General features: G+C 40.4%; 1 protein-coding gene across 4 annotated transcripts in view; it reads right to left on the minus strand.

Annotated features, from left to right (window-relative positions):
• Positions 1-14334: 14334 nt before the first annotated feature.
• Positions 14335-24258, minus strand: part of LOC113931870 (transmembrane protein 180-like) — a 45864-nt gene continuing 35940 nt past the window's right edge. For all 4 annotated transcript variants that reach the window (XM_027610000.1, XM_027609999.1, XM_027610001.1 and 1 more), the window contains one exon: positions 14335-14467. In XM_027610000.1, the coding sequence (XP_027465801.1) occupies positions 14335-14467 (133 nt within the window). The remainder of the gene's footprint in view (positions 14468-24258) is intronic.

Here is a 24258-nt window from a genome sequence, read left to right on the forward strand (position 1 = left end):
GCCTCCTGAATTACAAATGAGGAGGAAGGAAAACAGCAAGAGTAAATATACTAAGCAGAAGTTCAGATTGCCCTCGGGGACTGCCCCCTTCCTTCATCTACTAGAATGTCACTACTGTTTATTAAAACCTCAATTAAAAACCTCAGTTATCCATAATGGAGAGGGGAAGAGGCACAGATAACACGAGAAGCCCAAAACCAGCCAATATCCTTTCTAACGTGACTTTCAAATGCAGTCAGTGATATTCCAAAGATACATTAATGACACCCCTGTACTGACCTCTGCTCACTGTCCTCCTGACCAAGAGTTCAGGTGTCTAACTTGGGTCATAGCTCTGTGCACAAGCCCCAAATCTTGACTGGATCACTTCCCTCTCTAGAACTCTAAGCAAGGGTACCTTTTGTTGCAATTTTCTTATCAGCTACAGATTACAACATTTTCATGTTCTCTTTTCAGTGACAAAATATAATGTAAAGGGAACCCATTGAAAAAGGGACTTGGATCTGTGGAGGGCACAAAATGTGCCGGTCACTGTGGGTCACTGTCGTCTCCTTGAAGAGATAATAGTCTAAAAAGAACTAAATCATGTGTTTTCATGGACTTTTTTTAATACTTCTTAATGTCTTGTAGAGTGTCAGAGAATAGTGCAAGTATTCCCCAATATATTCAGTAGATGTGCCCTGTAGTAATTAACCAATGAGCACCTCTAAAAAATAAATTAGTAAATGTATTCAGCAGTTATTTTAATTAGTAAATATAGGGGATTTGTATCTGAACCTGGTTGACCTAATTTCAGTTATAGGTAATGATCACTGTGGTTTCTGAGTGATAAATTCTAAGCTCAGGTGAAACTGCAAACAGATTAAAAAAAAATTGGCAACGTATAGTAGCAGAATTAAACCAGGAGTCAGACCTATAGAAGCAAGTTCAAATAACACAGTGTACTCTTGGAGATCTCCCAGTGCAACTCATTAGCATGGTGGTGTGACACAGACTACCTGAGTTTGAAGCCTGGTTCTGTGCTTCTTGATAATGCAATTTGAGGCAAATAATTTGACCTCTATAGGTCTCAGTCTCCTCATCTGTAAAATGGGAATAATAATTGTTACCTATCTCATGGGGATGTGGTAATGATTAATATAAAGGGCTTAATGTACTGCCTCAACACATAGTAAACTCTCCAAAAAAATGTTAATTTGCTCTTGTTTCCAATGTAAGTTGGATAATTCAACCTCTTCTGATCCCCACCCCCTTTCCTCATTTATAAACTAAGGGTCATGATTCTGAGCTGCCTACATCACAATACCTCTGTGAGAATCAGATGATCTGAAAGTCTCAACCAACATTATCATAATAAGGACGTTCAGTCCTAACATGACTGTGGTCTCTGCAAAGCTACTCGCCATAAAACATTCCCTTAGAGCCCTTGATAAGAGCTCCTCTTCATAATATGTCTATTCCCAAGTTCCTTCCTGAGGCTTCAAACTAAGGGAGGAAGGAAGGATGAGAAGGGGGGGAAAGATAAAAGTAGAAAACATTCAAACCTAAAATCACAGAATCAGGCAGCAAATGGAAGTCACCTACTTGTCAAGGATGCCTATCTTCTTAGTAGGAAAGCCTTTTGCACTCTGATACATAGAACTCCATGCCAACCATGGCATTTCACCTGCTTAGAAACTTCTAAGCCCCGTTGCTTCCTTCCCCTGCCCCGCCGTCACACACCATGGTAATCTCATACCTGTCTCAGTTTATGTCAGGAATAACATCAGAAAGACAAATACCACTTTCACATAGCCAGTAAATATTTATTGAATACATGCCATACACCAGGCACTGGACTAAGTGGAACAAAAAATAAACACAATGCCTCATACAGCTTGCTGTCTAGTAGGGAGGCAGACCTGTCCAAGGAATTAGAAAATGAATATATAATTACAAACTGCTGAATGCTAGAAAAGAATTGGATATTGTTAGAACTTATAACAGAGGAATCTGACTTGACTAGGGTATGGGGAGTGGAGTGTTTAGGGAGAACTGCCCAGAGGAAGTGTGGCATTGAAGCCCTCGTTTTGACATCTCCTTGCTCAGTTTGAGAGCTTCTGAGTTGCCCAAGTTCCTCTGGATTATAGGTGCATGCAGTAATTATGAGAAAAGAAATAGGGGTGCCCTCGGAGCCTCTTAGGACGTGAAGACTCACGGTGGGCCACCTATGTAATTATGTTGTACACATACATGACTGCTTTTAGGATCCTTCAAAAAAAATTGCACATAATAGTTTAACTCACTTAAAGGAATATATGTAGTATTTTAAAATAACATATTCAACTTTGCAATGTCCTTCTAGGAGGAGGTCTGAGTCAGAGCTCTGAAAAAAGAGAGAAGGCTATTGTTTTTCACTCACTTTTCTGGGGCATTTTCAAAGGTCCAAAGATCTCCTTTGATCTTGTTTTAAGTATATTTTCAAAACATCCCTATCCTTGGCCTCTTAATTGCTGTCTCCTGCATGTATGTGGGTTTGGTCTTGTGAATGGCCGCTTCCTCTCCACCCCATGCGCCGTGTTGGCTCACTTCATGCCGCTGTGTTTTCATATGCTTATTTTGAAACTATAAAGCCTTTTTGTTTTGTAACTATAAAACATTCAAACTTATGGTTTATGTGAAATTCATGAAAAAAATTGCACGGTACAATGAGAAAGCTTTAAAGCTTAAAATCTAAATATTTCATAATAGACAAAATATATATGTACATACATAAACATAAGGAATCTTAAAGAGTTTGTATAACATAGCACAGAACCACATCTCTGCTGGCATGGAAAGATGACCATTTTATTTTGCACAACCACGTCCTGGTCTGACGATTGAGGAAGAATATGTTTATGAAAGAGGATACTTGAGCAATCAAGCAACCTGAAAATCAGACAGAACTATCTCCCTTCTCTGGTGAAAACAGTGATTGATTTTTTTTTTAATAGCCACAACTAATGTCAGTTTGCTTTACAACTCAGCCTAGGATTGTCCTTTAACGTATTATGTGCACAAACCATTAAACCCAGAGGAAAGGCATTTGGCCATCAAATAACCAAAACCTCAGCATGGTGAGACCCCTGCAGCTGTTTTCCTCTGGTTCATGATTTCCCCTTACCAAGCATCCTGTGTTCCTTACAGTTTCCTAAAATCAACAGTCAATCCTGAAAACAGCTATTAGGCTATTCTACAATAGAAAATTTATTTTAAGTTCAATAGCTTTGTATGCTGAAGTCTTTCGAGAAAAGTTTTGGATACGACAGGGGCAGGCATTAGAAGCTGGCAGCTTCGGGCGCCTGGGTGGCTCAGTTGGTTAAGTGACTGACTGCCTTCAGCTCCGGTCATGATCCTGGAGTCCCGGGATCGAGTCCTGCATCGGGCTCCCTGCTCAGCAAGGAGTCTTCTCCCTCTGACCCTACCCCCTCTCATGTGCTCTCTCTCTCTCAAATAAATAAGTAAATAAAAATCTAAAAAAAAAAAAAAAAGCTGGCAGCCTTTCCTTTCACCAATAGCACTCCCATTCCACGTTTTTCCTCCAGCCTCCCACACCAGCTCTGGGAGGTAAGCGCGCGAGAAGCCAGCTTTGCTCAGAGACCTCATGAAAGTATAGTTTGTTATCTGTGAATATAGAACAGGTTGCTCTACCTCCAGGAAAATCCATCTTATAACCAAAACTATAAATGACATTGGAGCCGGATTTGCTGCTTTTTTTAAACATCTTATAAGTTTAAACAAATTCCCTTAGGTTAGTTACATGCACTTTTTAAATTTTCATAAAGAGACCTATTTACAGATAATTTTTACCTCTACAAGGCTCATTATGATTATCCAAAGGAATAAGTATTTTTTTAAAGATTTTATTTATTTGAGAGAGAGAACATGAGAAAGAAAGAGAAATCATGAGCAGAGGGGAGGGGTAGAGGGAGAAGCAGACTCCCCGCTGAGCAGGGAGCCCAATGTGGGGCTCAATCCCAGGACCTAGGTCATGACCTGAGTGGAAGGCAGATGCTTAACTGACTGAGCCATCCAGGTGCCCTGGAATAAGTCTTCAAGGAAAAAAATCTAAGTTATCCCTGTAGTTATTTGATAGTACAGTGGATTAATTTTTAGATTCTCCAATACCCTCTTTGATACATGGACTGGAATTTCTCCATTGTTCTAGACATGGGCATATTTTCATCTTGATACATGGTAGAGCATATCATATCTGAGAACATTTAATATTTGTTAGCTCTTTTATGCCATTTAGAATTTATATCTGGACACAAGCGTCAGGAATACATTACATTTTATTTATTTATTATTTATTTATTTATTTATTTATTTGAGAGAGAGAGAGAGAGAGAGAGAGAGCATGAGGGGGGGAGGGTCAGAGGGAGAACAGACTTCCCGCCGAGCAGGGAGCCCGATGCGGGACTTGATCCCTGGACTCCAGGATCATGACCTGAGCCGAAGGCAGTCGCTTAACCAACTGAGCCACCCAGGTGCCCTACATTTTTGACATATATGTTTAATGATGTTTTAAGAAAAAAAATTAAGTCAGGTCTTTTTTTAAAGATTTTATTTATTTATTTGACAGAGAGAGATAGCGAGAGAGAGAACACAAGCAGGGGGAGCTGCAGGCAGAGGGAGAGGGAGAAGCAGACTCCCTTCTGAGCAGGGAACCCGATGCAGGGCTCAATCCCAGGACCCCAGGATCATGACCTGAGCTGGAGGCAGACGCTTAACCCACTGAGCCACCCAGGCGCCCCTAACTCAGGTCTTTTTGACATGATAGGCAGTACATGCAGTTGATCATCAGAACTGCCCTGTTAAAATTGCCCTGGAAAAAAAAAATGCCCTGAAAAAAATTCTAGAAATAGGGAAATAAAATTGCTGTCTAAAAAAAATCACACTTGGGGCGCCTGGGTGGCTCAGTCGGTTAAGCGGCTGCCTTCGGCTCAGGTCATAATCCCAGGGTCCTGGGATCGAGCCCCGCATCGGGCTCCCTGCTCGGCAGGGAGACTGCTTCTCCCTCTCCCTCTGCCTGCCTCTCTGCCTACTTGTTCTCTCTCTGTATCTCTCTGCCAAATAAATAAGCAAAATAAATAAAATCTTAAAAAAATAAAAAATTTAAAAAATTTAAAAATCACAAATAAATAAATAAATAAATAAAAATCACACTTTGTAAAAGCATATGTATAATGGATTAGAGCAAAGAGATGCAAAGTCACCTTTTAGAGAGGCAGGTCCCCAAGGCAAGACTTGACTGCAGATTGACTGAAGGAAGGTCATAACATTTCTACAGAAAAAAACAGCTCATTGTGGGTGGAGGTGGGGAGGAGTGTCAGCCTTAGAAAATGGAAAGGCAGGGGTGCCTGGGTGGCTCAGTTGTTAAGCGTCTGCCTTCGGCTCAGGTCATGATCCCATGGTCCTGGAATCGAGCCCCTGCATTGGGCTCCTGGCTCCGCGGGAAGCCTGCTTCTCCCTCTCCCACTCCGCCTGCTTGTGTTCCTGCTCTCACGGTGTCTCTCTCTGTCAAATAAATAAATAAAATCTTTAAAAAAAAAAAAAAGAGGGCGCCTGGGTGGCTCAGTTGGTTAAGCGACCGCCTTTGGCTCAGGTCATGATCCTGGAGTCCCGGGATCGAGTCCCGCATCAGGCTCCCTGCTCAGTGGGGAGTCTGCTTCTCCCTCTGACCCTCTTCCCTCTCATGCTCTCTATCTCTCATTCTCTCTCTCTCAAATAAATAAATAAAATCTTAAAAAAAAAAAAAGAAAAAAAAGAAAATGGAAAGGCAGGCTGATTTGGTCATGGATCTCCATCATCAGCCCAGGAGGCAGTACCCTCCACTTGGCTCTGTGCAGCAGATGTCTCTCTGTGTGGATGGAGATGGGTGCATCCATTTTAACCAGGTTCCATGACATCATCCATTAACATCACTCTAAATGGCCACGTCCCTCATTACAAGCTCACCACATGATGGGGATGTGCTGATGGGGAATGCAGGATCTGTCTCATTGATAAATTTCTCAGTGTAAATTAGTAAATAGGTTTGGGTGTTTTTATTTTTTATTTTTTGCACTGGGCTGAGAGTTCTGTTAATGTGCCTGTGGGTAATGAGTCCATTCTCAGTGTACCCACATATCAAGTTTCAATACCAGCAAAACATTAGGCAATGGTGATTTACCCACATCATTCTCCTAATGGGGACTGAAGATGGCCAGCCAGCCTTCCTTCAACCAACAAATATCAGACCTCGTTTGTCTGAAAAGTGCAATGGGTAGGAATGTGAACATTCCCAGGTTGTTCAGACATGCCTGTGGTTCTCTTTCAAGGTCTTTTTTTGCCCCACAATACACTCTAGTCCCTAAACCCCATGTCAGTTTATCCAGCTCTCATCTTTATCATCAAAAACAGGGTGAGCCTTCATACCAGGAGGCAGGAAATCAGATTCTTGTTACGTACCTGACATTTCCCATGTGACCTTGGAAAATTACATCACCTTAATTATTTTGTCTGTAAAAATGGTAATTAATAAAGACCACCTGTACATGTACACCTAGATTAAAGACTTCCAGTTACAGGATCTGTTCCTTCACCTGCTTACTTTCTTTTGTGAATTAGGAATTCTGTGGATTTTTCCCCAAATGCTAATACAAACATACCTGTACTTACATAGTACAAAAGAGAAGTGGTTTAACTGTTTTTCCCACACTAACAATAAATCTAACCAATTCAGAATTCCCTAGCGCTCCACAAAATAGGAAATAATTTACTGCAAAAAGTACATACCTGTGACAAAGTTTATAAGCAAAGACATCTATTCTTTTGATAGTTGTATGCTTGACAAATTGTCAGCTGCTTATGACCCGAAGTCAAAATCCTTGCATTTCTTAGTCCCCATTCCATCACCCTCCCCCATAGTGTGAGGCTTGCCCAGTTCCCTGGGAGGCATTTGGGAGGAAAAGCACTCTAGAAATGAAAATGGGTGTATTTCTACCACATGAAATTCTAGATCTGGGCCACAGCCTTGCTTTTCATGAACAGACCACTAGAAACGACAGAGGACACTAGATGCCAGTTATTGCACTAAGTGTTTTACATGTGGCATCTCTTTTAATCCTCATTACAATCTAATGAGGTTGATACTATTGTTACTACCTTTTTGTTTTTTTTCCAAACAGGAAGAATCCAAGGCACACAAAGCTTCCATTGCACAGCCAGTGGGTGGTTGAGGCAGGATTTTTAAGTAGGAGGTCTGATTTTAGAACCCAGATCCTTCACACAATACTCTACTGCCTCCTAGTGTTTATTAGCTGTCCTCAGCCCACGAGCATCAGACTCCCCGGTGGTGCTAGTTACAGTGCAAGTTCCTGGGCCATCCCAGGCGTACTGATTCAGAATCTGGCTGCAAATAGGGGTCTGTAACATGGCTCACAGGGAGAAGGCAGGGAAGAGGTTCTTAGCAGAAGCAATATGTACTTTAATAAAAAAAATTACTAAAAAAAGTATTCGATAGTCGTGAAGTTTTTAATGAGATAATGATTTTTAAAATGTTGAGATAACCTAAAAGAAGAAAATATCTCCTTTTTTAAAAAGATGTGTTTATTTATTTGAGAGAGAGAGCATTGTGGGGGGTGGGAAGAGGGGAAGGGCAGTAGGGGTAGGGACAGAGGGGGAAGGAGACGGAGAGGGAGAGAATCCCAAGCGGACTGCACACCCAGCTAGGAGCCAGACACGGGGCTCATTCCCATGACCCTGAGATCATGACCTGAGCCGAAGTCAAGAGTTGGACGCTTAAGCGACTGAGCCACCCAGGTGCCCCGAAAATGACATTTCTAAATAGCAAGTCAAATGGCATTTGTGTAATCACTTCAGGACAATCTCCGAAAACTAAAACGAAAACAATTTCTGTGGTCTTTAAATATTTTTAAGTCAGGTAATTCACCCTCTGTAGTGTACAATTTGAGTTTTGACAAATGCATACAATTATGCATTTGTCAATCAAAATACAGAATATTTCCATTCCCTAAAAAAAAATTCCCAGCATCCCTTGTTGTCAACCTCTCTCCCCACCTTAGATCCTGGCAATCACTAATGTGTTTGCTGCCCCGATGGTTTTACCCTTCCAGAAGCCAAAGGCAGATGCTTAACGACTGAACCACCCAGGCACCCCAGCACTGTGTAAGTTTAAGGTATATAGCATAATGACTTGGCTTACATCTATTGTCTAATCATGACCACAATAAGTTTAACATCCATCACCTCATATAGATACAAAAAGAAAAAAAATAAAATGTTTTTTTTTCCTTGTATGAGAACTCTTAGGATTTACTCTCTTAACTTTCAAATATACCATCCAGCGGTGTTAACTATAATCATCATGTTGTACATTACATCCTCAGTACTTACTTATAACTGGAAAGTTGTGCCTTTTGATCACCTTCCCCCTCTCCTTCCCCTGCCTCTGGTAACCACAACTCTGACCTTTTTCTGTGAGTTTTGTTTTGGTTTGGGGTTTTTTTGGTTGTTGGTTTTTTGTTTGTTTGTTCGAGTCTACTTATAAGTAAGATCATATAGTATTTCTCTTTCCCTGACTTAGCTCACTTAGCATAATGCCCTCAAGGTCCATCTGTATTGTCACAAATGGTAAGATTTTCTTCTTTTTATGGCTAAATTCCATTGCATACACACACACACACACACACACACACACACACACACACACACACACACACACACACACACACTACAACTTCTTTATTCATTCATCTATCTTTGGACACTTAGGTTGTTTCCATGTGTTGGTTATGTAAATAATGCTGCAATAAATATTTACTTATTTATTTTATTATTATTTTTTTAAAGATTTTATTTATTTATTTGACAGAGAGAGAGTGAGAGAGGGAACACAAGCAGGGGGAGTGGGAGAGGGAGAAGCAGGCTTCCGGCAGAGCAGGGAGCCCGATGTGGGGCTCGATCCAAGGACCCTGGGATCATGACCTGAGCTGAAGGCAGACACTTAACGACTGAGCCACCCAGGCTCCCCTATTTATTTATTCTAGAGAGAGAGCGTGTGTGCGCGAGCAGGGAGAGGAGCTGAGAGAGGGGGAGAGAGAGAATCTCAAGCAGATTCTGTGCTAGGTGGAGCAGATGTGGGGCTTGATTTCAAGACCCCAAGATCATGACCTGAGCCAAAACCAAGAGTCAGTCTCTCAACCAACAGAGCCACCCAGGGGCCCCTACACTGCTGCTATTTTATTTTATATAGTCAATTATCTTGTTTTGAAAATTTTGTGGCGATAATTGTGGATTCACATGCTGTAGTAAGAAAGAGTACAGAGTTATCCCATGTAATCTTTACCCATTTTACCCTAATGGTAACGTCTTATAAACTATAGCATATTATCACAACCAGGATTTTGACACAGATTTCCAGAGTTTTACTTACATGTGTGGGTGTTAGTTCCATACAGTTTTATCACATGTAGGTTCATGTATCCACCACCACAGTCAAGATACAGAACAATTCCATCACCGCAAGGATTGCTTGTGTTGCCCTTTATAACCACACTCATCTCTAACCCTTCCTACTCCCATCTTAAATCTCTGGCCACCACTTATCTGTCCTCTGTTAAGTGTCTGCCTCATTTCAACAAATGTTATATAATAGGAATCGTATGGTATATAACCTTCTGTGATTGGATTTTTCATTTGGTATAATTCCCTGGAGAATCCCCCAAGTTGATGTGTATATCAATAGTTTGTTCATTTTTATTGTTGAGTAGTATTCCATGGTTTATATGTATCATAGTTTGTTTAACCATTAATTTGTCCTAGTTCTTTAACCATTAAGCTGTTCTAGTTTTTGGCTGTTATGAATCCAGCTGTTATGAATATTCATTTACAGGTTACTGTGTAAATACAAGTTTTCGTTTCTCTGGGATAAATGCCCCAAAGTGCAATTGCTATGTTTCATGGTAATTGCATGTTTAGTTTTATAAGAAACTGCCAAAATGTATTTCAAAGTGGTGGTACCACTTTACATTTTCACCAGCAAGATACAAGTGATCCTCAGTCACCTGTTAAAGTGATTAAAAATAAGCAAAAGAAGGTTTTTATATTTACCTTCATTTTAACCATTTCTGGAGATCTTTATTCCTTGGTGTAGACCCAAGTTTCCATCTGGTAACTTCCTTGAATACTTTATGTAATGCAAATCTGCTGGTAATTTTTTCAGCCTTTTGTTTGCCTGAAAGTCTTGATTTTACCCTAATTTTTAAAGATATTTGCATTGTTTATAAAATTTTAAGTTGATGAGTTTTTTCCTTTCAACATTTTGAAGATGTCATTACATTGTCTTCTGTCTTGCATTGTTTCTGATGAAAAGTGTGCTGCTAATCCAATTTTTGTTCCTCTCCATGTAATGTATCTTATTTCTCTGGCTACCATCAGTGATTTATTTTTATCTTTGGTTTTCATCAGTTTGCATATGATGTGTCTAGGTGTTTTTTGTTTCGTATGGTTGGTGGGGTTTTTAATATTAATCCTGGTTTTTTCCTGGTTCTCTGAGCTACTTAGAGCTTTAGCTTCTGGGTTTGATGTCTTTCATTATTTTTTTGAAAATTCTTGGCTATTGTCTCTTCAAATATTTCTTCTAACCTGTTCCATTTTCTTTTGGGGTGGGAGGAATTCCATTAAAAAGTATGTTTGACTATTTTGTATTGTCCTAAATCTCTTGGGTGCTCTATTCTTTTTTTCCCTCACTCTCTTTGTGTTTGAGCTTGAGTAATTTCTATTGACATACTTTAAGTTCACTGATTCTTTCCTCATGGGGCATATTAAAGTTTGCACAAGTCCAAACTTCTTCACCATCTTTAGCTCCCCATTTCAGGATTGGAAAATAATACAGTCACCATCCCCATCCCTAGTTTTCCCTATCTCCAGGCCCTAAAAGAACTTTGCTGATTTTGGGGTAAACAAAATGAAAACAAATTCAGGAAACATACCATTTTGAATTCTCTTACTGCAGTATGCTGGCTTGGATCAGAGAACTCAGCATATGAATCAGGCTTACTCTACCTACATTCCTTCCACTACTTACTGAACATCTACCCACAGACCAAGTAGTAGCAACCCAGTGAGTACTCTTATGATGTGCACCCAGTGGTATGCTGGAGCCTGCTCATCCTGGCTGGTGAGAAACTTGTCAACTTTTCAGGAATTCCTCAAGCTGGTTTTTAAACATAGCAATTATTAAAAAATAAATAATGTAAGTTTATGATTAAGGAAATGATATTAAAAACAAAAGTGGTAAGTACTCAAAACATTACTTTCTCATTACTATATTTTACTATTACTTATGCTTTTAATGTAATCAATGTCTGCTATATCTGTATGGTGATACAGCATGTACATCTGGTATTATGATTATTTTTTAAGCTGGTTGGTTTTTATACTTTTTTATTTTTTTTTAATTATGTTCAGTTAGCCAACATATAGTATGTCATTAGTTGTTTTTTTTTTTAATTTTATTTATTTATTTGACAGAGAGAGAGATAGCGAGAGAGGGAACACAAGCAGGGGGAGTGGGAGAGGGAGAAGCAGGCTCCCCGCCGAGCAGGGAGCCCGATGTGGGGCTCGATCCCAGGACCCTGGGATCATGACTTGAGCCGAAGGTAGACGCTTAACAACTGAGTCACCCAGGTGCCCCCGTCATTAGTTTTTGATGTAGTGTTCAGTGATTCATTAGTTGCATATAACACCCAGTGCTCATCACAACACGTGCCCTCCTTAATACTCATCACCCGGCTACCCCTTCCCTCCACCCCCTCCCTTCTGTAACCTTCAGTTTGTTTCCCAGAGTCCAGAGTCTCTCATGGTTTGTCTCCCTCTCTGATTTTGTTTTTGTTTTTGTTTTTATCTTATAATGGTATGTTACTGAGCATCACTTCCCCCAAATCTGTATTCAGTAATATCACATTTATAGCCTGAAGTTAGCCATAACAGATTTACTTGTACCATGGAAATCAGCATATATTATTGTTTTGTTTTGTTGATTATCTAGACCAAGGGTTGGCAAACTTTTTCTATAAAGAGCCAGATGGGGCGCCTGGGTGGCTCAATCAGTTAAATGTCAGCTCAGGTCATGATCTTGGGGTCCAGGGATGGAGTCCTGTGTTGGGCTCCCTGCTCGGTGGGGAGTCTGCTTCTCCCTTTCTCTGTGCCCCTCCCCCCTCCTCATGCTCTCTCTCTCACTCTCTCAAATAAATAAATAAAATCTTAAAAAAAAAAAGAGCCAGATATTTTCAGCTTGTGAGTCACAAACAGTTCCTGTTACACAATAATTATTTAACAAGCCTCTAAAAATGCAAAAATTTTTCTTATATCTCAGACTGTACAGAAAGAGACCATAGGTTGGATTTGGCCCACAGTCTATAGTTTGCCAACCTCTGGTCTAGACTTAAGAAACAAGTAAAGAAAATGTTAATAATGCAGACAAGGGGTGCCTGGGTGGCTCAGTCGTTAAGCGTCTGCCTTCAGCTCAGTTCATGAGCCCGGGATCCTGGGATCGAGTCCCGTATAGGGCTCCCTGCTCCATGGAGAGCCTGCCTCTCTCTCTCTCCCACTCCCCCTGCCTATGTTCCCTCTCTTGTTGTATCTCTCTCTGTCAAAATAAAATAAAATAAAATCTTAAAATAAAATAATGCAGATAAAACTCAAAACTGTCATGTGTATAGCTGTTACACTGTGAAAAGCACGGGAAATTGAGGACATATTCTTTCTAGTATTCAAAACCTATTATCAGTCAATCAGAGAAGTTGCTCACATCATTAATGATCAAGTAAAGTTCAGAAGTATGTTTTTATTATTTCAGTTTTGTCTTACTAGTTAACATAAACAAAAATATAAAACAACATTTAGGTTGTAACTATACTCCTTGGTCTATGACATACGTGAGTTCTTTGTTGAACTGAATAGTAATCAAGCTTTTTCATAGTCTTGATTTCATGACTACTGTTAATTATAAAGACTAACAGTGGAATTTTAAGAAATAACAAAAAAAAAGAAATAACAAGTCACACTGAAATTATAGGTGTATGAAATTTACAATAAGGAGTAGGTATATTGTATTATTTGCAAGTCATATGCTACACATCCTTTTTATTAGTAAAATGTATAATAAAGTTATATATGTATATATGTATACATCTTTTTTTTTTCAGAGAGCCAGTTGTCAAGCATCTTCAGCACACCAATATAAACAACATGTCATGCTAAGCAATGACTGTTCTTGGGTAAGAGAATCTAACAGGGGTGCCTGGCTGGGCAGAACATGCAACTCTTGATCTCGGGGTTGTGAGTTCGAGCCCCACTGTGGGTGTAGTGATTACTTAACAATAAATAAGTAAATAAAACTTTTTTAAAAAGAATCCAACAGGAACACAGAGTCTGAGTCAGTTAAATGAGAGCAAGCAACTAACCTGAAAGCTCTGGCGCTCAGTTCAGTGTATGTTGGAGTGTGTGTGTGTGTGTGTCTGTGTCTGTGTGTCTGTGCGTGTGTGTGTGAGAGAGAGAGAGAGATTGAGAGTGAGGGAATAGTGAAATAAAGATGTCAGAGGCAGAGAAAGCTACCTCAGCTCTTGCCTTTCTCACTCTAGTCCTTCTATGATTCAATTCTATTTTATGTCCTGTCCCCCATGCCTATGAATTTGCCTACTGGATCCTTACAAGAAACCTCTTTATTTAAGATAGCTGAAGTTGAATTCCTGTTTCTTCATAACTAAAAGCTCTGTGCCTAAGACCCTGAGCAGTATAAATCTGGGTATATGGTTCTCTTACACCGGTCCCTGAATCCCCCAGATTTGACCACTATCAGTCACAGGGGAATCTACAGATGATGGTGATATGGTATTACTTAATGGAAAGAAAAAAAATGATGTCTTCACTAATACGACCAGCTGATGAAGCAGTATAGGGCTTAAAATAAAAGGAAGTGGCATGAACAGTCAGGTGGACTCTGGGAAACCAAACCAGCTCACGGAGTGATTCAAGGGTGAGGAATAACAGGTTGTGACCAGGCCACAAGACCACTTGGAAACAGCCAACAGAGAGGACTTAACTCATATTTAACTTTCTTATTAAGTTTATTATTATAGTCAAAACGTCCTAAAACATGTTAGATGTTTTTGTGTTCTCTGTTTTGTTTTCTAAACAAATTAGAGGTTATAAAGAACAGTTTTGCCTTCTGGTATAATGTAAACTCTATCAGAACAGATAAACAACTGAAGTTTTGTTTGACTCTCATGATAGCCAGCATTGGCCTTAAAGAGCCCCTGTGTAGTCTGTCTTGTTCCTGAGTGAGAATGGGCTCCAAACCAGAATCTGAATTACTGCAATGCCCAGGGGGACCAGGCAAATCGAATTAAACATAGCATCATGAAGATCTAAAATTGTACTAGGGAAAGAAAAAAAGATTTAAAACATAATTAGTTTCTCTAGGGGTTTCTTATTAATTCAAAGCTACATAACAAAAAGTTTCAGAACAGTTTTGCTTTTTAAAAAAGTAACAGAAATGTTATTAAATAATCTGGATTTTTTTTGAATAATTGAATAATCCCTACCTTTCAGTTGCCCATACCAGAGGAGGCTGACATATAAGCCTGTGATCATAAAGCCTGAAGGACCACACACACACACACACACACACACACACACACACACACACACACACACACGGTACATGGGAGGAGGGCGGGCGGAGGTGAGGTATAATGCATAGGTATATACATCTACATGCTCATAATACTCCAGGCTTGAAATTACCATCCAACAGGTTTTAAAGATTTATTTTTTTTAAAGATTTTATTTATTTATTTGAGAGAGAGAATGAGAGATAGAGAGCACGAGAGGGAAGAAGGTCAGAGGGAGAAGCAGACTCCCCGCTGAGCAGGGAGCCCGATGCGGGACTCGATCCCAGGACTCCAGGATCATGACCTGAGCCGAAGGCAGTCGCTTAACCAACTGAGCCACCCAGGCGCCCCTAAAGATTTATTTATTTTAGAGAGAGAGTACATGCGCGAGCATGCATAAGTAGGGGGAGGGGAAGAGGGAGAGAATACTCAAGCAGATTCCCCGCTGAGTGCAGAGCCCCATGCAGGGCAAGATCTCACGACCCATGAGATCATGACCTGAGCCAAAACCAAGAGTTGGACACTTAACAACACAGGTGCCCCTTTCTGACATGTTTTAAACAAAATGGTGGGAACTTGGCATTCATTTTTATTACTAAACTTATTATTATTCTTCAACATAATTAGAGGTTACAAGAGGAAACTGTAGTTAACAGTGATATTCAGGAGTAGCATGTCCTGGTTTTCTGCCAAGAACTTCACTAAGCTCCAGATTTCTATGACTTTTGATTATGTTCCTGATATATTTTTTTCATTTAAATCGTATATAGTAAAAGAGGACTCCTGATTATTTGGGTGCTGACTATCCAGTCTGCTGCTGCTTTTTGGTCACCTAGGCTACCTAAAATATCACCTCATTCATTTAGGCAAGTGAGGAAATAAGTGAAAAGTTCAAACTATGTGATAGTTTAGGAAGAAGAAGAGGCAGTTTGTTACATTTTCATACGAAAATCAGTCACTATTACCAGAAATTAGGTATCATTCATTCATCTTAAAAAAAAAAGAGGTACTGTGTGATTATTAATATGCTGACAATGGGCTAATAAGTACTGGGTATTCAATAGTTCCCACCCTCAAGAAACTCACCTCCTAGTGCAGGAGCTAGATATTTATCAAGCAATCACAGATAAGAGTGATTTACATATGGCAACATAAAATCACTGCATTAGGGGTGCCTGGGTGGCTCAGTCTGTTAAGTATCTCCCTTCAGCTCAGGTCATGATCTCAGGGTCCTGGGATTGAGCCCCACATTGGGCTCTCTGCTCAGCGGCGAGTCTGCTTCTCTCTCTCACTCTTCCTCTATGCTCTCCCCTCTCTCCTCTCTCTCTCTCTCAAATAAATAAATAAAATCATAAAAAAATAAAAGGTCACTGCATTAAGTGCATTAAGTGCTGTGATGGAAAACACAAGGTATTAGATAGGAGCACATAGCCAGAGGGTCTGGCCTACTCTTGGCAAGTGGAGTCCAGAAAAGGCTCCCCTGGGGAAGCAGTATTTGAGCTGAGTTCTGAAGAATAAGTAGGCACTAACTAGAAGGCCTCTGCCTAGAATCATATGCAAAACCTCCAACCATCACTACCTCCTCCTCTAAAAGCCATAGCTGGGAATGTATGTCCTAGGTGCTCTGGACTGGACTACATTGGTTAGGAATGGCCACCCCTTCCACCAGGCCACCCCTGCTCCAGCAGACCACCCTTCATCTTGAGTCCTACTCAGTCCACGAAGTGATTGATTATGACCTACCGACCCATTGTTCTTGTGCTGCTACTTTCTGGGCTCTGAGACAAACACAGAGGCTTGGGTCACAGGATGGGCCATCCAACACATACCAACTGTAGCCTCTGGAAGTAACAGATCCACCAAGGGTGCCAATATGAAATATGGTGTCACCTCTGCTCCACCCAAACTATCTATGGAAAACCTCATTTCTGGGGGCATGTAGTGTTTTGTCTTCCCTGTATTCCTTCTTTCCTTTAAGAAAAAAATCCTCTCCCTTCTTCCCTCCCCAACTGACCACCCAACTCCCACCCTGAAGTTCAGGCACATGCCCAGACCTAGTCAGAACTCCAGCCTCAGGCTACAACTACTGAGTCAGGGATGGGTATGTACCTTACAGAAAGCTTTTCAGGGTCCACTGGGGGACTTTTGCTGTGCTACTGAGAGAAATGTACATGTTTCCTTTAGGATCTTGGACTGTTGGGCCCAAGTAAGCCTGGAGTTACCTTGCTGCCATGTGGTAAAAGGCTGCACTCTATACAGAAGGAAAGTCGGGGACAGAGAAAACAGGTTCCTATCGTAATCTGAGTACTTACCCAGATCTGCCTCTGCCTGACTTTTCAGTTGTAAGAGCTGGCAAGTTCCTTTTTTATTTCAGCTAGCCTGCACTGGGTTTCTGTCACAGCCAAAGTAGCTTGAATAATGTACCTTTCCCATTGGCACTTATGTCCAAATTACCATAAATTGGCAGCCTCTGACCATTATAGGGAAAGGATTCAGTGATTTCTAATTGGCCATTACTAACAAGGACACAGGAGGTTTGAAACAGCTGAGCACAGATTTTTGAGAATGAGAAGACAAGGTCATGGTTGTACTTTTGAACGTGATGTTGTAGGTGCGCATATGCCTGTCTCACGACCTTTGGCTGTTCACTGACTGGAACCACAAGACAGACCAGATGAGAGAACTGGATTGACAATGGGTGCAAGATGCCAACAAAGTAATGGAAACCCAAGTTCCAGTTTGAAGCAGCCTAAATCCACATTTCTCAAACACAAAGAAGAAAGGAATTGGCCTAATCAAGACCTTTAAAGGGGAAAAGAACCACAGGGCCATGACCATGAGCTGCTGGACACGGAATTACTACAATATGTCCTCAGAAGCCCAGTGTTTTATGAAAAGACTGGTTTGTGCTTGGCTGAGGCACTCCAGTGCATTTTTATCTGAGTGTTTCGTTAGCAGCAGGAGCCCATTACCCTTTGGCATTTTCTAGTTATAACAGATCCCAGTTTCAGAAATATCAAGAAATTGGATTCCACCCGCCAAGGGTTCTCTCCAGGAGATATTCGATCTCCAAGACAGAACCGTCTTTTTCTCTTTTTACCATGGTGAAAGGGTGCATGCGGAACTCCTGTGGTAATCTGCAGAGGCAAAGCCTCCTGTGAGCACGTGACCAATACTGCAGAGAGAAAGCTTTAGGCTAGAAGCTCAAGGAAAGGCAGGGGGATGAACATTTAAATGAGTAGGGTGATTTGATAACTACCTTGCTGTGGTTTAAGACCTAGTGCTTTTGGGCATACCTTGTTATTATTACTGAAACTGCAACCATTTTAATGTTTCATGTGCTCCAAAGCAGAGGCCATTTCCCCACTACTTTGTTGAATCATTTGATGCTCTTCAAAAAAATCTCCCTGGTCTTTCTGCTCCTTAAGATTCCTTCTTTCTCTTAAAATGTAATTCTAATCTGGGAAAGATGTCCAGGATTTAGGGAATTTCTTTTCCTCTCTCACATTATGTTCCCTCTACCTGGATATGGTTGAACCTATTGACCAGTTGGGCTTTTTATGCTTTCCAACCTTCACATTTTTGAGTGAATCTCTGGTAGAAAAATAATTCCTAAGCTCCACTTATAATTTTGCTCAATCAATAAATATTTACTGCACACTTACTGTTTTAGGTGCTTGCAATATAGAGTAAATAAATCAACGATCCTTATCATCAACAAAGCATACATTATAGTGGAGGCAGAAACAATAAACAAATATTATAATATAATATATTTATATATTATATATTTTATTTTTATAAATATATTTATATATATTTATATATTATATATAATATAATCTTATAATAATAATAGCAATCGCATATCTTGCTTATGGGAAAAATTTTTGCACCCAATTTTCTCTCATAATGTTCTGCTTTCAAAAAGAAAAAACACCTACCCGCAGGTTATAACGTTCTAAAATATTGCTGTTTGGGGTCTTTTTCTTCATTTTCTTGCCTTAGCTTATACTTGCTAAACAATAATATTATTTTGTGGCAGTACAGATGCTTTTGAATTAAGGATGGGAAATTTTGAGTTCATATAATCTGTTGCTACCTCAAGAATAGGAAGGGAACTTCTCCTTTCTAGGGTCAGCCTGATGAGACCCTTGTAAGAATAATGATGGTGTCACATGGATTACATGTTTACTATGTGCCTGGCCGTTTGACACTTTTCTGTCATTGCTACAGATTTTCACAATAACCCTGAAGAAGACACTAAGGCTTAACCAGGTTGAGTTGCCCAAAGTTCCACAGCTAGTAAGTTTGGAACTAAGGTTTTTATCTAGATCTGAACTAAAGATCTCAATAAGAGAAAGTGGTATTTATAATATGCATTTATGAGAAGGAAAAAACACATTTTTTAAAGATTTATTTATTTGAGAGAATGTGTGTGTACACAGGGGGAGGGGCAGAGGGAAAGGGAGAGAGAGAGAAGTGAGGTGGGAGTTGGGTGGTTAGTTGGAGAGGGAAGAAGGGAGAGGATTTTTCTTAAAGGAAAGAAGGAATACAGGGAAGACAAAACACTACATGCCCCCAGAAATGAGGTTTTCCACTGATAGTTTGGATGGAGCAGAGGTGACACCATATTTCATATTGGCACCCTTGGTGGATCTGTTACTTCCAGAGGCTACAGTTGGTATGTGTTGGATGGCCCATCCTGTGACCCAAGCCTCTGTGTTTGTCTCAGAGCCCAGAAAGTAGCAGCACAAGAACAATGGGTCGGTAGGTCATAATCAATCACTTCGTGGACTGAGTAGGACTCAAGATGAAGGGTGGTCTGCTGGAGCAGGGGTGGCCTGGTGGAAGGGGTGGCCATTCCTAACCAATGTAGTCCAGTCCAGAGCACCAAGGACATACATTCCCAGCTATGGCTTTTAGAGGAGGAGGTAGTGATGGTTGGAGGTTTTGCATATGATTCTAGGCAGAGGCCTTCTAGTTAGTGCCTACTTATTCTTCAGAACTCAGCTCAAATACTTCTTTCCATGTCAAGGGGCTCAATCTCACCACCTTGAGATCATGACCTGAGCCAAATTCAAGAGTCAGATGCTTAACTGACTGAGCTACCCAGGCACCCCAGAAAAAAAAATTAAAGAATAGTCATATACTGGGGCACCTGAGTGGCTCAGTCGGTTAAGCGTCTGCCTTCGGCTCAGGTCATGATCCCGGGGTCCTGGGATTGAGCCCAGCGTCAGGCTCCTTGCTCAGCGGGGAGTCTGCTTCTCCCTCTCCCTCTGCCCCTGTTCCTGTACTGTCTCTCTCACTCAGTCTTTCTCTCCCAAATAAATAAAAAATCTTTAAAAAAAAAAGAATAGTCATATAATTTCTGTGAAAATGAATTCAGAAGGTTTCAATGAAAAGCCAGGACCTATAACAAATACCAAGATCACTAGCAGCTCGATATGATCACATTGCTGAAAAGGAAATGTAAGAATCTAACTGTCTATACACCTGCTTTTCTTTGTGAGAGGTTGGAGATATTGTTAATGTTTTCACTTAGTCTTCTAAAGACTAACTGGAAACAAACAACTGTATAATATTTCTCAAAAAACAAACAAACAAAAAACAAAACAAACCCTGAGATTGATTATCTCCTCCTTTGGACATAATCTTGTCCTCGGGTGGTTCCCTTGCAATGGAACATTATCACTCTTATATACAGAAGAAAGACACGAACAATGGGGAAGAAATCATCATCACTGGTAATTCCACAGTAAAACACAGGATATATATTATTGTGGTCCTATGAACTTGTGGATAGAGTTTCCTCCACATAAGCTTACATCACAACCCCATTTCTGACACATCATTAGTAAACTGAGTTAGCCTCAATCATAATCTTTTGGGCCAAATGTTTTTAATTTGGAATGGTACAAGGGCTCCTGTTCATGATACTTGGCAAATGGACTTAGTATAGAACATTGTTAAACACTGATTATCTCAATATTTATTCTAGCAACCCCAACAGATGTATTGCTTATATGTACACACTTCTTTGCAGCTGTAATATTTTGTATATTTTTTAAGATTTTATTTATTTATTTGACAGAGAGAGACACACAGCCAGAGAAGGAACACAAGCAGGGGGAGTGGGAGAGGGAGAAGCAGGCTTCCCACCGAGCAGGGAGCCCGATGCGGGGCTCGATCCCAGGACCCTGGGATCATGACCTGAGCCGAAGGCAGACGCTTAACAACTGAGCCACCCAGGCGCCCCTTGTATATGTTTTTTAAAAGATTTTATTTATTTATTTGACAGAGAGAGAGAGAGAGAGAGAGAGAGAGAGAGAGAGAAAGCACAGGTAGGCAGAGCGGCAGGCAGAGGGACAAGGAGAAGCAGGCTCCCTGCCAAGCAGAAAGCCCGATGTGGGGCTCGATCCCAGGACCCTGGGATCATGACCTGAGCCAAAGGCGGATGCTTAACAACTGAGCCACCCAGGCGCCCCTATGTTTTTAATCCTATCTTCCCAAATAGACAGTGATGGGGGAGGGAGAAGAAGTCATATCTTAAAATTTGAGGCTCTGAATAGAAGGAGTGTCCTAACTACTGACTATTTCTTGCTTTTCCAGTGACCCTATAGTAAGCGCATGAGCTCTTCAGAGAAGGGGTTGTTTGTTTGTTTTTCCTATTTCAAAGCTCTACACATCAGTGGCTTCACAGGTCAAGAGTATGTAAAAATATTAATCAAGGAATTTATAATAGGTATTTCAGAACTACAGGAGAATCAACAGCCTGATATTGAATTGATAGCTTGAAAGAACAAAATCCACCAGCACCAAGTATAATATGTAAGACTATCTCATTTCTAGTCTAGATAACCTAATCTTTAGTACTGAATAAAACCACCGATTTAGTCCTAATATGAAACAGAAATCATTAAACAAGCAGAAGAGAGTTGTTGCCTGAGAATTTCCAGGCTGTTGCTATAGTAAATCACTATAGTAAATCACTATAGAAAGCACTTATTTTCAAAAAACAGCTTTAGAATTGATTTTAATGATTAGCAACATATAATTAAATACCAAGAATATTTTTATTGCTTGAAAGACAAAGTCTTGAGGTTATTTGTTATTTGTCAATTATTCACCCTGAAGCAGTTCATTTTTGATCTGCTTCTTTGCTGGAGTTTAAGACAGTATTGTTTACTACATCATTAAGAGAAAAGTCATGTTTCTAAACTTTTGTTGCAAGTATAACTTTTGAAGTATTGTGAGGCTTTCAGACAAAAGAGAAGTAAAGGGAAAGCTGCATTTACAACATTTAAAAACACACTTGGGGGGCGCCTGGATGGTGCAGTTGGTTAAGCATCTGCCTTCGGCTCAGGTTATGATCTCCGGGTCCTGGGATGGAGACCTGCATCGGGCTCCCTGCTCAGTGGGGAGTCTGCTTCTCCCTCTGCCCCTTCTCCCATTCATGCTCTCTCACTCTCACTTTCTCTTTCTCTCTCTCAAATAAATAAATAATCTTTAGAAAAAACACACTTGAATATATAGCAGACTGATCTAGAAGAGTATTTTTAAAGTAATGTATTTTGAGTTTCCTGCAGAGTATCCACAGATGACAACTGTAATTCAACAAATAAATTGGCAGATTTTGACTACTGGGGAAATGCATCTTTCTATTCCAGAATGTCTCATCAAGCAGCAAGAATTTGGCCAGGACTATCAGACAGTGCTACCACATGGAGTGTGCAGTGCATTGCATCCTGTAACAAGCAGCCGAGTGCCCAGCTTGGGCTCCTCTTGCATTCTGCTTATCTCAACCTTGGATTTAGCTCGTTGTACTAGACTTTCTGTTTCCAGTCTGCCTCACCACTAATGCCATGTGAGTTCTGAAGGACAAAAAAGCATCATGCCTCACGACTCTTTGTATCTCAATTCCCAGCTCAGTGCTAACACCTACTAGGTACTCCACAAATGTTTGCTGACAAAAGAATGCAAGCATGCTTAATTGGCCAAATAGGAGGAGTAGCCTTTTTTCTATAATATACTAGAATTTCACTGTCATATTTTTTTGTGCAAAGTGTGGACTTTGCTGCATTTTTCATAGAAGTTACATGTATAAAATAATTAAGATAATCAATTTCCAATATTATGACATAAAGTACCTTATCCCCTATAATTAGAAGAGATTACACATTGGTTTTCTTGCCCAAGTACCCCATTTATGAATCTCCATTAACCATTAACTAACCATTACATTTATAGGCTACTGAGTAGTATATCCTTGGGTCAATAAGAAGAAAATAGATCAGGGTGCCTGGGTGGCTCAGTCAGCTAAGCATCCGCCTTCGGCTCAGGTCATGATCCCATGGTCCTGGGACTGAGCCCCATGTTGGGACTTCTGCTTCTCCCTCTCACTCTCCTCTGTGCTCTACCTCTCTCTCTCTCTCAAATTAATAAATAAATTTTTTTAAAAAGATGCTCTATTTTACCAAAAAAAAAAGGGGGGGGAAGAAATTAGATCTATTAAACTTAGTAAAATAATATACCCCTTAGAACCAACATTTCTCTAACTGTATCAAGAAATCACAGACCAGGCGCCTGGGTGGCTCAGTCGGTTGAGCGACTGCCTTCAGCTCAGGTCATGATCCTGGAGTCCCGGGATCGAGTCCCACATAGGGCTCCCTGCTCAGCCGGGAGTCTGCTTCTCCCTCTGACCCTCCCCCCTCTCATGCTCTCTATCTCATTCTCTCTCTCAAATAAATAAAATCTTTAAAAAAAATAAAAAAAAAGAAATCACAGACCATTTTTCAAAAATGGCAGCGGCAAGAATAATACCCCTGAACCATACAGATCTGCATATGGTAACAGTAAAGTATTAATCAGATATTAGAAAACTCTCTTACAAGCATGAAATTTATTCCAAATAGACATTTGCTAAATTCATATACCATGAATCCCAAAGCACTCTCTGATCACCTAACCATATCCTATTAAGTGTGCAGTTGGCCTCTGGACTTCAGTCAGGCACTTTCAGATTACCAATAGCTATGTAAGGCCACCAGATACCAAATGTTATCACTCAAAGATAAACGATACTTGAGTGCCCTAAATAAGTTCATACCTCTAAAAATGCTTACTGGACCAGGAGACTACTTTACCAACGTGTCTGGTTGTCAACATATCTTTGCCCAAGTCAACAAGAATTAATCTCTAGAGCCTCTGTTTCCAAGGAAGTAAATCTCTAGGTTCTCCACATTGGCTGCACAATCGAATAAGCTAGTAAGCTTGAAAAAAATACCAAAGTCTGGATCTCACCTCCAGAAATTCTGATTTAACTGGTCTAGGGTGTGGCCTGGATATCAGGACTTTTTCAAGCTCTAAGTGATTCTAATGTGAAATGAGGTTGAGAAACATTACTTTAGGGCCTCTATTCTCAAAGAAAATTTAAAGGGGCACAGGTTAAATACACCCCTTCTTCCAGCATCCTCTCATATTTATCAGTGAATGAACTTTGAGTCCTTTCTACCCCAGATCCTGTTCCTCTCCCTTTCCCAGCCACCATAGTTTT

The sequence above is a fragment of the Zalophus californianus genome, chromosome 10 (assembly GCF_009762305.2).
Source record: "Zalophus californianus isolate mZalCal1 chromosome 10, mZalCal1.pri.v2, whole genome shotgun sequence".
Taxonomy (NCBI): Eukaryota; Metazoa; Chordata; class Mammalia; order Carnivora; family Otariidae; genus Zalophus; species Zalophus californianus.